General features: G+C 44.3%; 1 protein-coding gene across 2 annotated transcripts in view; it reads left to right on the top strand.

Moving 5' to 3' along the window:
• The window catches only part of PolE1 (DNA polymerase epsilon catalytic subunit 1), a 61,136-nt gene that overhangs the window by 12,659 nt on the left and 33,877 nt on the right, over positions 1-14,600 (top strand). For both annotated transcript variants that reach the window (XM_077626930.1, XM_077626931.1), the window contains exons 16-28: positions 1,294-1,440; positions 3,772-3,917; positions 4,503-4,651; positions 6,144-6,236; positions 6,550-6,694; positions 7,186-7,343; positions 7,415-7,610; positions 8,199-8,324; positions 8,770-8,858; positions 11,026-11,128; positions 11,656-11,736; positions 12,428-12,559; positions 13,264-13,464. In XM_077626930.1, coding sequence (XP_077483056.1) covers positions 1,294-1,440; positions 3,772-3,917; positions 4,503-4,651; positions 6,144-6,236; positions 6,550-6,694; positions 7,186-7,343; positions 7,415-7,610; positions 8,199-8,324; positions 8,770-8,858; positions 11,026-11,128; positions 11,656-11,736; positions 12,428-12,559; positions 13,264-13,464 — 1,766 coding nt within the window. The remainder of the gene's footprint in view (positions 1-1,293; positions 1,441-3,771; positions 3,918-4,502; positions 4,652-6,143; positions 6,237-6,549; positions 6,695-7,185; positions 7,344-7,414; positions 7,611-8,198; positions 8,325-8,769; positions 8,859-11,025; positions 11,129-11,655; positions 11,737-12,427; positions 12,560-13,263; positions 13,465-14,600) is intronic.

Consider the following 14,600-nt stretch of genomic DNA (forward strand, 5'->3'; position numbering starts at 1 on the left):
CTCACTGTAATTTTATTAATTGCTTTCTTGTAATGTGCTCTCATAGCCTTTTTAGAAACATACTTCTCTCCTATAAACCTCTCTCATGATACGATGAACTTCTGTTAGGATGGACAAATTCTCATGGCCCTTCAAGTTTGTCTTCAAGGGAATCTTCTGTAAATGAAGCTTACTTGTTCTATGCAGTTGTGTGTATATTTATGTTGCGTGAAACACTTCAGGATAGTATTATGCTGGCTTTGGGGGGTTCCTAAAGTGTCGTTTTATTTAAAAAAAAAAATTAGCTAGCCTACTGCAAAGAATGGCCTACATTATGTTGTTTAAACTGAGTTTTCCACAGGTGTGCAGGGTCGTTTGATTATGATAAATCATGCACTGTTATTAGGCTGTCTTTGTAGTAAAATTAGTAGAGCTAGGTTTACCGGCTTAGTGCATGATGAATTGGCAAAAGCTGTTATATTTTTGGTTTAGCCATATAGCCCTGCATTCTGCCGTGGAACCAGCCTTAGGTTGCTCATTCCTCCGCCCTCGTCATAACCTCCACTTTCCATGGTAGCCACCCTCCAGGCATTTCCTGTGGCAGCCGCCTTCTGATTGTGCATTCCTCTGCTTTCACCATGACCTCCCAAACCACTAGGCCACCCGTATTCTCCCACCCTCTTTCTCTCTTCCCTCTTGCACTCAATCCTCTCTTCCCTAAATGTGGATAGAGGGATTTCCCTTTCCACGCTTTGCCGCCGCGGTTACGGTGCTCGGCTGCTGACCTGGAAGACGTGGGTTTGATCTCGGCCACGGCAGTCGCATTTCGATGGATGCGAAATGCTAGAGACTCGTGTACTGTGCGATGTCGGTGCACGTTAAAGAACCCGAGGTGGTAGAAATTATCCTCAACTTTCCACTACGGCACCCCTCATAGTCTGAGTCGCTTTGGGACTTTAAACCCCATAAAACTGAACCAAACCTTTCTGTACTTTGCCACCTGCCCAATGGCAGGTGGCAGTTAGTTCATTTGAATCAAATTCAGCTCAGTTTCCACCTGCCCAGTGTGTCTGGTGGTTAAATGAATTCACTAAGTAATTAAGGTGTTATGACTGATGCTGTAGATTCCATGGTATAATGCAGGGCTATATGGCTAAACCATTCCTATTACAGCTTTCGCTGTAAAGATTATTTCAGCTTGTATGTTGTCCAAGTAGCATCACCTAGGATGCAACCTTCTGTTCCTCCTTTTTTTTTTCTCTTTACATTCCCATTTATGCTCATCACTTGTCATTTGCCTACTTCAACTTCCAGTGCCTGCAAGCAGAGCAGAGTTTCAAAGGATACAGCAGCAACTGGAGACAGAACGCTTCCCTCCTGCTGAACCAGGCCTGCCCTTCCGAGCGTTCCATGAGCTGTCTCGTGAGGAGAGGGCAGCTGCGGAGAAGAAGCGGCTGGCTGGTAGGGTGACCCTTTTGTTGAACAGTCCTTCCTTTCCTGTTGTCACTTGCTTTCTCAGGTCTAGCTGGACTGCTGCATTACCAAGCGTGAAGTACATAGTGAACGTGTTGTGCTTGAGAAGTATGTTCAAAGAAACTAAATACATCTTTATGGTAAAATTCAACAGTTGTTCTGCCCTGGGGGCCATTAGAATAGTACTAAGGTTGTTTTGAGTGGTGGAATCAAAGCAGCAGTATGCAGAACGCACAAAATGATGAGACATTTGTGCTCTAGGTATATGTCAACACCAGCCGTATGTCCACCAGAATTTAGTGGCCATAAATTTAGACCGTGCAGTGACCTGAGCAGTTTAAAAGTAATCAGCTCATTATGTGATAAAGTGATTGTGTGGTCAGGTTTATGACACCAGAACCTGATGCATGGCGAGTTTCCAAGAGCATGTCAGCTGCCACTGTTTTATGGGGCCTCACCTAATAAACCAGCGCAGGAGCATTGAGGAAAGGCACAGGAGACTGATGGTGTTTGTAGGGAGGCAACATTTGATTATGAATAAAAGTCTGGTATTAACTGGCACTTAGACGAAAGAGGCTACACGATTTCCCAATACCAAATGAACTGGCTCAGTAATTTTTATTTAATTGCACCAACCAGATGGTGCAAGCCATTTAACTAGCAATTGCTTGCCAAAAGCATGAAGTTTTGTGCATATGATAATGAAGGTGTACTCGGACTTCCACTGTTAGGGTGAACAAGTAAGCATGTGGCCGCTCTCCTTGAAGTGCTTTGAAATGCTGGTGCGTGTGACACTACCGTACACTCAAGCAAGGTGGCACAGATGCAGATGGACCTGGAGGTGGTGATTCGCATTGTCTGCTGCTTTGCATTGGTGCACGGCCATGTCACACGCACTAGCATCCTGAAGAGCAGGGCCCACGCGCTTGCGTGTTCACCCCAAATGTGGACGACCCTGTACTATCGGTACCACACACTGTACTGGTAGCATGGGGGAACTAGGTGCACCTGCATGAGCCAGCAGTGTCCTGGTGCTATATCTTTGTGTGTCATAAAGCATATTTTATTGGCTAAGTTTGATAGCACATTGCGTGGAGATTTGTAATTTCGATTTTTTAATGCTCCTTGGCCAATGCCTTCATTACATGGCCTTATCATTTTGCTTGTGACGCGAGAGGCAGCCAGTTGCTCTGCAATGATTGCAGCTGTGTGCAACTCTTTTTACAATGCTCAAGATTGTCATAGGTGTTATGGGTGCCGTATATTGAAGGTTCATCATAACATTAATATGCAGTGTGGCTGATAGTCACAGCGATTCTGATTTTCGACGACTGCTGAGCACTCTTGCTGCTATCACCACCACTGAGTCGTTTCTTTTTTGTCAGCACAGTTACACCTAGTAAAAAGTTCAAATTTAATGCCAGTCCTTTGTCTGCCATCTATGCCTGCGTCCGTGTGCCCGTTAGTTCATTGCATAGGTGTTGCTCTAGCTTCAGCTGATTTTTAATTTACATAGAGCGCAAAAGCTGTGGGCTTTCTTGCATTGGCTGAAATAAACCGGACTATGCCACGAAAAGCTGTTACTGTAGAACTGGAGTCATCATGAGTGTAGCTGGGGGAGATCATTAAGAGTGCAGCAGAGTTCCCTAGTGTGATGCCAGGCGTTGGCAAATTGCTGACTCCAGCACATTCACATTCACAGTGACATTCACACCCACTCTTGTTCACATGATAGACTGGTTCTTTTTATCCTGCTGATATATATTGCCATGGGCTATGCGAGGTCACAACTTAATTAATTACTTCTTATTTCTTCTGATGGAGTGTCAAACTTGATATCTGTGTACATAAACAGGCTAACAAGATTTTGACTGCTTCAGCTGTTCATGGGAAATTTAGTTAGGCATGAGCTACTTTATAAGAAATCCTTATTTGCTTCTCTGGTTCTTGAGCTGTTTTTGGCTACCTTAGTGTACAAGCTGGCTCGTAGGTGAGTGGACGAAAAATGTATGTGTGCTGCTTTATTATGATGCCTGTAAGTATATTTTTTTTTTTTTTTCATTTACAAAGCTCTCCCATCTTGTTATACAGTAAGAGCTTAAGCACATTTTAGTCGTGGAGTGTGTTAGTATTTCAGGTATTGCTGATGTCTTGTCACTGGAATGCACAAGGCTTTCATTGCCATACAACATCTGTGCATGTGCGCAGCTCATGCTGTTACTGCTGGCTTGCTACAGTGTGCTTCCATGTGAAGCCGTTTCATTGCTGTCTTGTGTGCCTGGGCATTTCCTTTGAGTGTGTTTGCTTTTTCCTCTTCAGACTACTGCAGAAAGGCCTACAAGAAGGTGCACATAACGCGTACGGAGCTTCGAGAGACAACCATATGTCAGAAAGAGAACTCTTTCTATGTGGACACCGTGCGGAACTTTCGTGATCGACGATATGATTTCAAGGCCTTGTTAAAGGTGTGCTATCGCATGCCTTTTTTTTTTCTTAATAGCTGTTGATCTTGCATCACTTACTGTCACTTTAATTTGTCTCCACATTGCATTGGAGTTTTTCTGTTAATTGTGAAACCCTGAGAGGCCGCATTGCATCAAATTCGAGAAGTGAATTTAGCAATGTTGGAGCAAACCTTTCTATGTAAAACTCAAAATCTATCTGTCCCTGGCTTTGTCACATTCGCATGTAAGAGCAGTCTTGGAGCTTGAGCCTGGCCAACAGCCTCTGGAATAAAAATTGATATTAAAATTGTTGCGCCATTGCAGAGGGAAATTGTGGGAGTTTTTATGAGACAGACAGTATCAGAGATGTCATGTGTAGCATGAAAAACCTTCTTTGTCTATCACCTGGAGTGCTAAGCTACTCACTGCAAAGGCTTTCATACTGACACCTTTAATTTTATTTTCTAAAATGGACCTGTCATGCATTGTCATACAGATGTTCTTTTCATTTAATGAGCAAGCTGGACCCACTCTGGAAGACATAACCATACAATGAGGAATGTGGATAAAGGTTTGCCTTGAATTTATCTATTTTTTCATTGATAGGTCGCTAAAAAGAAGGTGTCTGAAGCTGTGGCAAAAGGGGACGCAGCCGAAATCAAGTCAGCCAAGAACCTGGAAGTGTTGTATGACTCACTGCAGCTGGCTCACAAGTGTATTCTCAACTCTTTCTATGGATATGTGATGAGAAAAGGGTGAGGAACATGTTGCCAAAACTGCTTTTAAATTTCATTTGCTTTAAATGACAGCAAGTCATGTGATGGAAGGTTTTCATTGCTGCCATTTGACTCTGTGGGATGGGTAATTGAACTCAAGCTGTTGGCTAAGGGCTTCTCACTTATGGAATTGTGGGCAGCCACAGATATGTCCGTAAAACTGGCATTAAAAAAAAAGATTAACAAAAAACATGCAAGTCTTCTTGCAGTCTGTGTGTTCAGCCTTCAGTTGAGAGGCTCACCAGCGTAACCATGCAAGTGCAGACTGTGCCATTGACTTCATTATACATGCATTTCCTTCAAGAAGATTACGCTTTTACATTGCTTGTCTCTCGCTGGCGTATGCAGCCACTTAGGCATGTGTCGCTCAAGGTGTATGGAGGGTGTAAAAGTATGCAAATGCAGTAGACTCCCTTTAAGATGAACATCCTGCACCGAGTGCCTTGAAGGTGCCGAGCTGAGTAGCCGTGCATACCTCTTATCTCGCTCCTTCCTAGGTGTAGCTGTTACCAATTCTGTGAGCAGGCGCATCACGCAGCTTTCCATCTGCGCCAGTATATAACCATCTTTGTGCAACGATAACATATATTGAAAACTGGGCCTTGAACTGTTTAAGCTTAGAGGCAATAAGCAGGTGTACTCTGCACATACGTGCCTCTTAGTCTGCCAGAGGCAACACGCAGCACGTGACATGCATGCGACGCCGAGATCTGGCCCTGCCAAATCTCTGCACCAAATGCAGGCGCAAATGTGCCCCACCTTCTCTGCACCCACGAGACAGCTTCTCTGCAGCATTTTATATATTTTAATGCAATAGCATTAGGTAGTAGTTGGTAGTGGTCCATGTTGTTTACTGCATGGCATACCCAATGTTTTATGCATCCTTTATTGATGGCTCACTGTTTGCTAGCAGATCTTTCTGTGAGCAGGCAGGAATAAGGGAAATGAGGGGCTCGTGGAGACATAGGCGAGGAAACTCAGCAGTCTTTGGAACCAAGGGCCACAGATAAATTGAGAGGCTTTCTGCACAGCTACCTCTTTCCACCTTTGAACACGTTTCACATGGCATCTGTAGTCTAATACAACGTACCACATTCGTCGGCTTGATTAAGTGTGGTGCTGGTGAACACTCATCTTTTTTGTGACTAACTCAAATAATTGCCTTCGAAAGTAGGAGGGGACACATTCATTTTAGAAAAGTGCGCAGGGACAGGGAAGATGACAAAAAAGCTCACAAGACAAGTGCATCACACTGCACTGCTCATGAGAGTGCTGAACATTACATGTGGAGGTTGTGGGTTCGGTTCGTACCAGTGGCCTGTTGAGGTGGCAGTGTCATATTGAAGTGATTACTCGGTTTCTTTCCTTAACTACAAAAGAAACGATAATGATAATATTCTATTATGCTTTAATTGATTTCAGTGACTTAATGATTTTACTTCCTGATTTTTGGGTCTTGTGCCATTTGCAGGGCCAGGTGGTACAGCATGGAAATGGCAGGCATTGTGTGTCACACAGGAGCTGGCATCATCACCCATGCGAGGGAGCTGGTGGAGCAAATAGGGTGCGGTTCTCTTTGCTTGCCCATGCGGGGTTCGTGGGGTTTGCTTGCCCACGTGGGTTTCGACCATGTGGGGTTCTTTAACGTGCACGGACATCGCACAATACACGGGGCTCCGGAATTTTTCCTCCATTGAAATTCGAATGCTGCGGCTGGGATCGAACATGCGTCTTTTGGGTTAGCAGCCGAGCGCCATAACCACTGAGCCACCGCGGCGGCCTGTGTATATTTGTGGTGCCCTATGCACATGTGTAGTGAAAAAGTAATGACTGCTTTGGCTGTTTGTCTTATTGCTCCAGTTTTGCTTGTGGTGCAGGCGCCCGCTCGAGCTGGACACTGACGGCATCTGGTGCGTGTTGCCGGCATCATTTCCTGAGAATTTTGTCATCCGGACAAGCAATGCCAAGAAGCCTAAGCTCACCATATCCTACCCAGGTGCCATGCTGAACATTATGGTGCAGGTATGAACTTCTGTGCCCTTGATGTACCCTGTGATGTTTATTTGTTGAATGTGTGCAGTCACAGTAAAAGAGAAAACCTGCTGCCTGCATGGTAACTGTTAGCATGAACATCTCATGCTTCAGCTGTTGAGAAGCATAGGGGAAGGGAAGGGGAGTGGGAGCAATAGGATGGGAAATGGAAAGGATATACAGGGTGATTCCACTACTGGTGGGCCTAACCAAAATGATCACAGGCCTGTGGTGTCATAACACACCAAATGCTTGCACACTGCAGTGTACTAGAAAATGCAGTGTACTATCATTTTTAGTTTTTCTGCCATAGCTGTGATCCATTTAGGTTCCTGAAAACGATGTTTAATAAGGATTGGTTCCTGTCGTATCACATAAACTGTCTCTGCCTTTTATATGCGATCATCTTGAGTTTTGATTCTTCCAACGAGTTGGTATGGGCCTGTCTTTTGTTACATTGCTGGTCTTCTTTGTCACTACAGGAACACAACACAAATGACCAGTACCACGAGCTTGTCAATCCGGAGACTCTAGAGTATGTTCAACGGTCAGAGAATTCCATCTTCTTTGAAGTGGATGGCCCTTACCTTGCCATGATCCTACCAGCCTCCAAGGAAGAGGGCAAGAAATTGAAGAAGAGGTGAAGGCTATTTTGTTGGGGCTGTTATCTCTGTTGCTTTACGTTCAAACAACTCCTTCTAACTCCCTTAGGTATGCTGTGTTCAACTTTGATGGCTCCCTGGCTGAACTGAAAGGATTTGAGGTGAAGAGACGTGGTGAACTACAGCTCATCAAAATTTTCCAGTCGTCTGTGTTCGAGGCCTTTCTCAAGGGCAAGACACTCGAAGAATGCTATGCAGCTGTTGCTAAGGTGGCTGACTACTGGCTCGATGTACTGTACAGCAAGGTGAACTTACTTTTTCTTCCTTTATGCATGGGAAGCTCGCAACTCTCATAGCGTGCAATCCGTTGTTTCTGACTTAGCAAATCACTGCCTTTTATGGCAGTGACATGTTAACAGCTGTGTCAATTGATGCTTAGCAGCAGTGACAGCAATTTGTTCAAGCTGTAATGAGCCCATATCTTGTCTAGATAGAGAAAAAGGCCTCAACTTGCGCTGTTGTGAGTTAGTGTAGCAGATGACCGCCACAGCATTATTAACTGAACAGTGTTGGTTAGCCTTGAAAACTAAGAATTCGTTGTGTAATCAGGGCAAGAAATGAGCATTACTGCACTGGCACCCTTGTGGTTGCTTAGTAACGAAGGAAACAAAAATGAAAGGAAGAAAGACTTGTGTTGCACCTTCAAGTGATGCTTCCCTGAAAGCATTCTTTAGTACTGGATTCATTGACATGGTCAGCAACAGAGGACGATGGGGCATGCTGTAAAAATCTCAATGCAAGCACTGTTCTTTTCTGTGCATCCTATCATTTTGCATTACATACTTCTCATTTTGAGCTTGTTTTTGTTTATTGTGCTATTCTTGCAATTCCAGGCAGAAAACATGCCTGATGAAGAGCTGTTTGATCTAATCTCTGAAAACCGAAGCATGTCTCGAAAGCTGGAAGACTATGGAGTTCAGAAGTCCACATCCATCTCTACTGCCAGAAGGCTTGCTGAGGTATGACGCTACTGACATGCTTCTAGAACTGTGTTAGAGTTCATTTACAATTACCTTAATGATACATGTAACTTTATGGTTTTATTATTTTTTTGCATCCTGCTAACAAAGAAAATGGATTTAGAATATATAAGGTGTTTCATGCAACTTGAACCAAGAATTAGCAAAAAGAGGCGCACCGGAGCTAGGTGAATTCAACGACATAATGTTTCCCATTGTGTGGCACTCCTCAAGAGTATCTTTTAAATTCCGCTAAATTATACAAATTTTTTAATGTTAACTTTTTTAATATTCAAAGCTGTGTTGCTTCCCTCGCTAGCCATCGGACTGTTCACAGATGGACATTAATCTGCAATTAGTCCCGTATTAGTTATGTGTGCAGCTTTTAGTATAGTTAGTACACTTTATTAAGCAATTTTTTTTGCCATTTATTTTTATTTTCTAGTTTCTAGGTGACCAGATGGTCAAGGATGCGGGGCTCAGCTGTAGGTACGTCATCTCCAAGAAGCCTGAGGGGGCTCCTGTGACAGAAAGGTGAGGAGTGCACTCATCCGCATAGTATATGTACTAATTTATCTCTAGTGAGGTTGATATAACTACGTGCACTCTTAGAACTTGTAGCTCACTTAGAAACATCATCTGCTTGCTTTTTACTAAACTTTCTTTTTCAGTTTTTGTTGTGGAACGAGTTTTTTTTTTTTACGGTTTATACATCATTTATATGTTTAATAATAGTATACAGTAAATCATAAAATAGAGTTGAGCATATTTGGGTCAAATGTATCTTTATGATACAAATTAATTTATAGTGCATTTATGTCAAATTAATGTTCAAGATGACTTCATTATACTTTTCATTTACTTAGGTCATTTAAGATAGGGAGGCTCATGTTCCTCCTGACATTGTCACTGCACCTGTTTAATAAATGTCTAGTTGTCTTCACTCAATGCTGCACGCGCAGAACAGCATGTTTTTAAAACAATATGTAGTAGTTTGTGCATTTTATAAGGTGCAGTATATGTCAGCATGGCTCCCATGACAACCCCACCTGCATCTGATTCTTAGAAGTTCAGCACTTTATTGTCAGTTTACTGATGGCCAGTGACAGCATTACTACGCAGTGTGCATAATTGAGAAGACAACATGATGAACTATGAGAGGGGTCTCTTTGCAGATTTTGGTGCAGAGTTAATTTTTGCTGTGCTACGTTCATAAACTAGCTGAAACTTTTAGATATGCACCCATCATCCACCTAATGACACGGTCTTTTATGTGGTGAAAAAATTTTGTGATCTTAGGTTTTCTGAAATGTTAAACCTCTTTTACGTGCCTCAAGGCAGGGGTTCTCAATATTTTTGGCATCGGGGACCCCCAGCAGCTTTCCAAAGATGCCTAGGAACCCTGTGTGTCTTGTGTTCTGTCTCTTCCTGCTTAACATGTATGCATAAAAAGGTATGCAGATGCACAGCCCTTCAGAAATAGCTTAATTCAACTAATAATAGCTGGTATGGTGAAACTATCATCTACAAGTGTACATAGTTAAAACTGGATGTAACGAATCTCTATGTAGTGAATTCCTCAATATTAGAGAGATTTAGCGTGCCAGAGGCATATTAGTGGAGACGTACAGCGGTCTACCGGACCCCGGCCAGGTGGGGCAACTGCGTGTGAGCAGTCGGCACCCGGTAAATCGGTATACGGCTCCGCTAATATGTCTCTGGTATGCTAAAACCATATATTGTGAAGTTCCTCAATTTGCAGATGCCACCCCTTTTGAAGCATATGCATCAGTGACCTCCATGTGACGAAAGTGCTGCGGTGGTTGACCTTGGTATAAAGAACTTGCTGTGCCGACTGTGTATTAGCTAGTGCTATGGTACTTGAAATTGGGTTTAGCCATGCGACATTTCGTAGAGGTAAATCACGAACCTTCATGAGAGGAGCGTCTACAATCGCAACCAGCAAACGCAGTTGACAAAACGCATCGTGCTCTGCAGCGCGATCGATTCCTCTTCATGGAAAACGCAGCACTTCAACATCTGATGTTCAAGAGCAGTGAAGAACAAGAGGATTTAGCAAAGAAGGCACAGCATGAGCAGTGTGCGCCTATTACCACCGCTCAGCTGCTCACGCGGTTCCAACAGCGACAGCAAACAACATGCAGTGGGAGCGGCGACTACGTAGAGTGCCAGTGACGTGAGGCGAAGGCAGGAATCCATTTCCTAAGACAACCACGTCTGGGTAGACCAAGAGAGGGACACATGGAAAAAGGCGGGTGTATCAGACTCCCTTGCCGCCCTCCGTTCTCCCACCCCCCGCCTAGCGGCATCATGCTAGCCGTGGCGGCAGAGATCGTGAAATATTTATTCACGTTCATGACCTCGAGTAAGGGGGGTTTACTTTGAGTGCTTGTTAGGCGATTATTTTGGTTTCCATTCTGAATTGTCCTTTCAAGTTTTCATGCGGAAACTGCATCTAACAAAAAAAATTGCGTACTTTTCTCAATTTCGTTATATCCACGTTTAACTACGATATGATTAGTTCCAAAATAAAGTGGGTAGAGAAACGTGGGGGTTGAAGCATGCCTGGATTTAGGAGCTTGGGGAACCCAAACAGCACTCCAAGGAACACAAGAGTTCTGTGGACTCCAGTTTGAGAACTCTTGGCTTAGCGTGTTGCAACCTGTCTGTTTTCTTCCAGAGCCATTCCTCTTGCCATTTTTCAAGCTGAGCCAAGTGTGAAGAGGCACTACCTAAGACGGTGGCTGAAGACGGCAACTACTGATGATTTTGACATCCGATCGGTGCGTACTGTTCCAAACTTTTTCATTCTCTCCTTGTTCTTGACCAAAACCATTGAATTATGTTGGTACAGTTGACTTTTTCATTACCATTGCTTTTCACTTGTAGTATAAACTCGTGTAAGGGCCGCACTTTTTTCTTTAAATTTGGGTATGAATTTTAAAGGTGTGTCCCATACATAAATTGAAGAACAAAAACGTAACAGTATTTTTCTAGTCCAAAATGGGGTGCGGCCCATACATTGGTGTGGCCCTTACATGAGATTATACGGTAATTTTAAGTACTTTGGGAATAGCATAAGCAAAGCGAGCAGATTTATTTCACATTGCTTCTCTGAGTGCCTGAGTTGAATTTTCTTCCTTCAGCATATGCTGTCTGCTTTTCATGAAATTTATGGATAATATCACGTTTATATAGGCTGATCTGTATGTAATTTTTTTTACTTATTGTCAGTTATGGACGCACACAACTTTTCTTGGTAGAAATGCTTGTTACTGACAGTGCTCTTCCTCTTCTCACCACCTGCAAGATTCTCGACTGGGAATACTACATTGAGAGGTTGGGAAGTGCCATCCAAAAGATCATCACCATTCCTGCAGCTCTTCAGCAGGTAATTTTGACCCGTGTGCTAGATTGTAGCAGGAGTAAAAGGAAAATCCTTTGCTGAATCATGCGAGAGAGCTATATAGCTCTTGTTGGACCACACGTGATGTCATCTGGGGAGACATTTCACATTCTGTCAAGCGCTACGTGCTGTTTCATAAAAATGTAGGCATCCTTATCATCCTTGGCACTGTAAAAGTGATGTGTTCCTCTTTGCTGAGCAGGGTTTCTTTTTTTTCAGTTTAATAGCTACGTTGTCCATATTCACTTTAAGGTTTTGAACTCGGCTTCATAACTGAGGCTGACGAAAATTACAAGCAGTTGCTGAGAGCTGGCTTGCTGAGCATCTTTCTTCTCATGTTTTGTCTTTGCACTGTCCTCTTTCATTGTAAAAAACCAACTAGCCTAACAGTTCATAATTGGCGACCTTAAATGCGGCCAGCTACTACTAGTAAGCTGTGGCACAGAGCTCACAACTACCAAAGAAGAGTACTCGGTAACTCTGGTTTGCAACCATGCTAAACTAATAAACAGTTCCTTGTATATCTCAGCCAATAGGAGTGCTGTTTAAAAGAAATGAGACTGTATTCACTCAAATTTGTCTGCTTTTGAGGGTGAAGGTTGAATTTGTCTGCTATAGTTGTGGCATTTGGTCTGGACTTGGATTTATTGTGGAGGTTGTTACGTGCAATGCGCAGGTCCCTAATCCTGTGCCTCGTGTAGCCCACCCGCCATGGCTTCACAAGCGGCTTCTTGAAAAGAACGATGTGCTCAAGCAGAAACGGATCAGCGAACTCTTTACAGCTGCCCCCAAGCAGCAGGTGCAAGAGGTAAGCTTACACACGCTGTTTTCGTCCAAAAATTATTTTTTAAAATGTTCCTAGTGTTTAGGATGAGCCACGAACAGGCACCCAAAGACTGAACTCTTGGATGGTAGTTAGAAAGGAGCTTTAATGTGTGCTCCCTAACCCAGGATGGAGTCCAGAATGCCCCAGCGTATGTCCCCTGGCATACCCTCCAAGATGTCACCCTCTTCTTTGCTAGTTTGGCAGCAAAGACGATGAGAAAGATTTAACACTAGAAACCTAACATCATATCTGAAGGAATGCACAATGAGGCTCAGCTATTTTAAAATAGACAGACAGGAATTCAGATAATGTTAAATAAAGCAACTTTATCACAGAGCGAATTCTCTGAATGGATGCTGACCTTATATGTACTATCACTGTCAGTGCTGCCAGGGTTCTTTTCCCTTCATACCCGAATCCTCATTTGCTGCCTGTACAGTACTGTGTTTAGGGAAAGAAAGAGGGGGGGGAGGCGAGGGGGGGGGGGGGGGCAGAAGAAAGCAGTAGCTTTCACCAAGCAGGCTATATGCTTGTGCCCTCCGCCATGTTCACTGCCAGTAGCGGCGGTGTAGAACGTAGCATGTGCGACTTTGACATGACACCATATGCACAATTGGGCTTCAGTGCTGTCTCAGTGATGAGCTAAAGACTGGCATTTTTTTATGTGACCACCACTGCCTCTGCAGTCTGCTCCCGAAGACACAGCCGAGATGGCCGACATTGAAGACCTGGGCCAGCCCGGCCGTGCTTCAGAGCCGAGAAATGTTGTGGCCACCGTGACGCACAGGAAGAGGGCACGCTCACCAGAGAAAAACACAGAGGAGGAGGTGCTGCGCAAGTCATGGCGCGAGACGCTGGGGCCACCTCCACCACTTGGGCAGAACAAGGTAGGCGGCTGCTAGCTGTGGTCAAGCCGTGCCATCGTTGCTTGCAGTGGCGTTCTGTTCACTGAGCATGAGACTGGGACCTTGTTTCACAAGTTTCAGGATAATGGACTTGTTTTTGCCGCCTTTCGCCGGCTCGTGAAACAAGCCTTTTTAGGCATGGTGGCTTGTACATTACTGTTGGCATGTTGTTATCTTAATTACTGGAATGCTAATTATCCAGATTGGTTTTGGTGCAGAAGTGTTTCTGAGGCTTCATTTGATTGGCTATTGCTTTCAACCCTGTATTCGTAGTTCATTGGCGAACAGGGGTGCACATCAGACGCCTATTTTCACTGGAAAAACTTTTAGGAGTGCTCAGGTTCAGAGGCATTGGGGTGCAACGTGAGGATCTTAGACTAACCAGGTGAGTGACCAGTGTTAAGCATAACTCGACCACAGAGAAATGTTTCATACTACAGTTGAACCGCAGTGTTGTGTTTTTCTCAGGACCGTGAAAAAAAAAAATGCATGAGCCGCGAAGGATTATAGCCGAATCCAGCACATGAAAAAATTATAAATTGTTGTCTGCCGTTTGTTTTTTATTTCTTGTGAGTGTAACGAGCTTCTCTAAAATTTGAAAGGATTTTGGCGTTTTGCATGCGCACAATGTTCGAAATGCCCTGTGGTGGCTCTTCCTCTTACTGACCTGCTGTAGGTGGAAGGGAGCCAGCGGCGAGAGAGCGCGTGCGGAGCAGGTGAAGTTGCAGCACGCATGTGCTTCTGCCTTGTTTACATGGCGTGTGAGTCTGCTGCAGGGGACAAGAAAAGAGGCATATGATAGGAACAAAAGTCCCGGAGCCGACCTATGCAACCGCACCTCATGCAGTGCTGCCTGTGCGCACTTGGTCGCAACATATGGTGACTTCCAATCGCAGAGTTGGAGCACTTCTGGAGCAACGTTTCCTGCTCTTTTCGGAGCAACTGTATTCCAAACGCAGATCTGAGCCACGGATCGCGTCTTCCAATCGTAGACAGGGAGCGGTTGCCGAGCCAAGATTGCTCCGTGGAGCAGTCGGGACTGCTCCGCCGAAATCGGCGGATCCGACCGGAAGTTTGCGTGACGTTCTTATGCAGCGGCGATAGCGGTGCCCTACATG

Source organism: Amblyomma americanum, chromosome 6 (assembly GCF_052857255.1).
Source record: "Amblyomma americanum isolate KBUSLIRL-KWMA chromosome 6, ASM5285725v1, whole genome shotgun sequence".
NCBI lineage: Eukaryota > Metazoa > Arthropoda > Arachnida > Ixodida > Ixodidae > Amblyomma > Amblyomma americanum.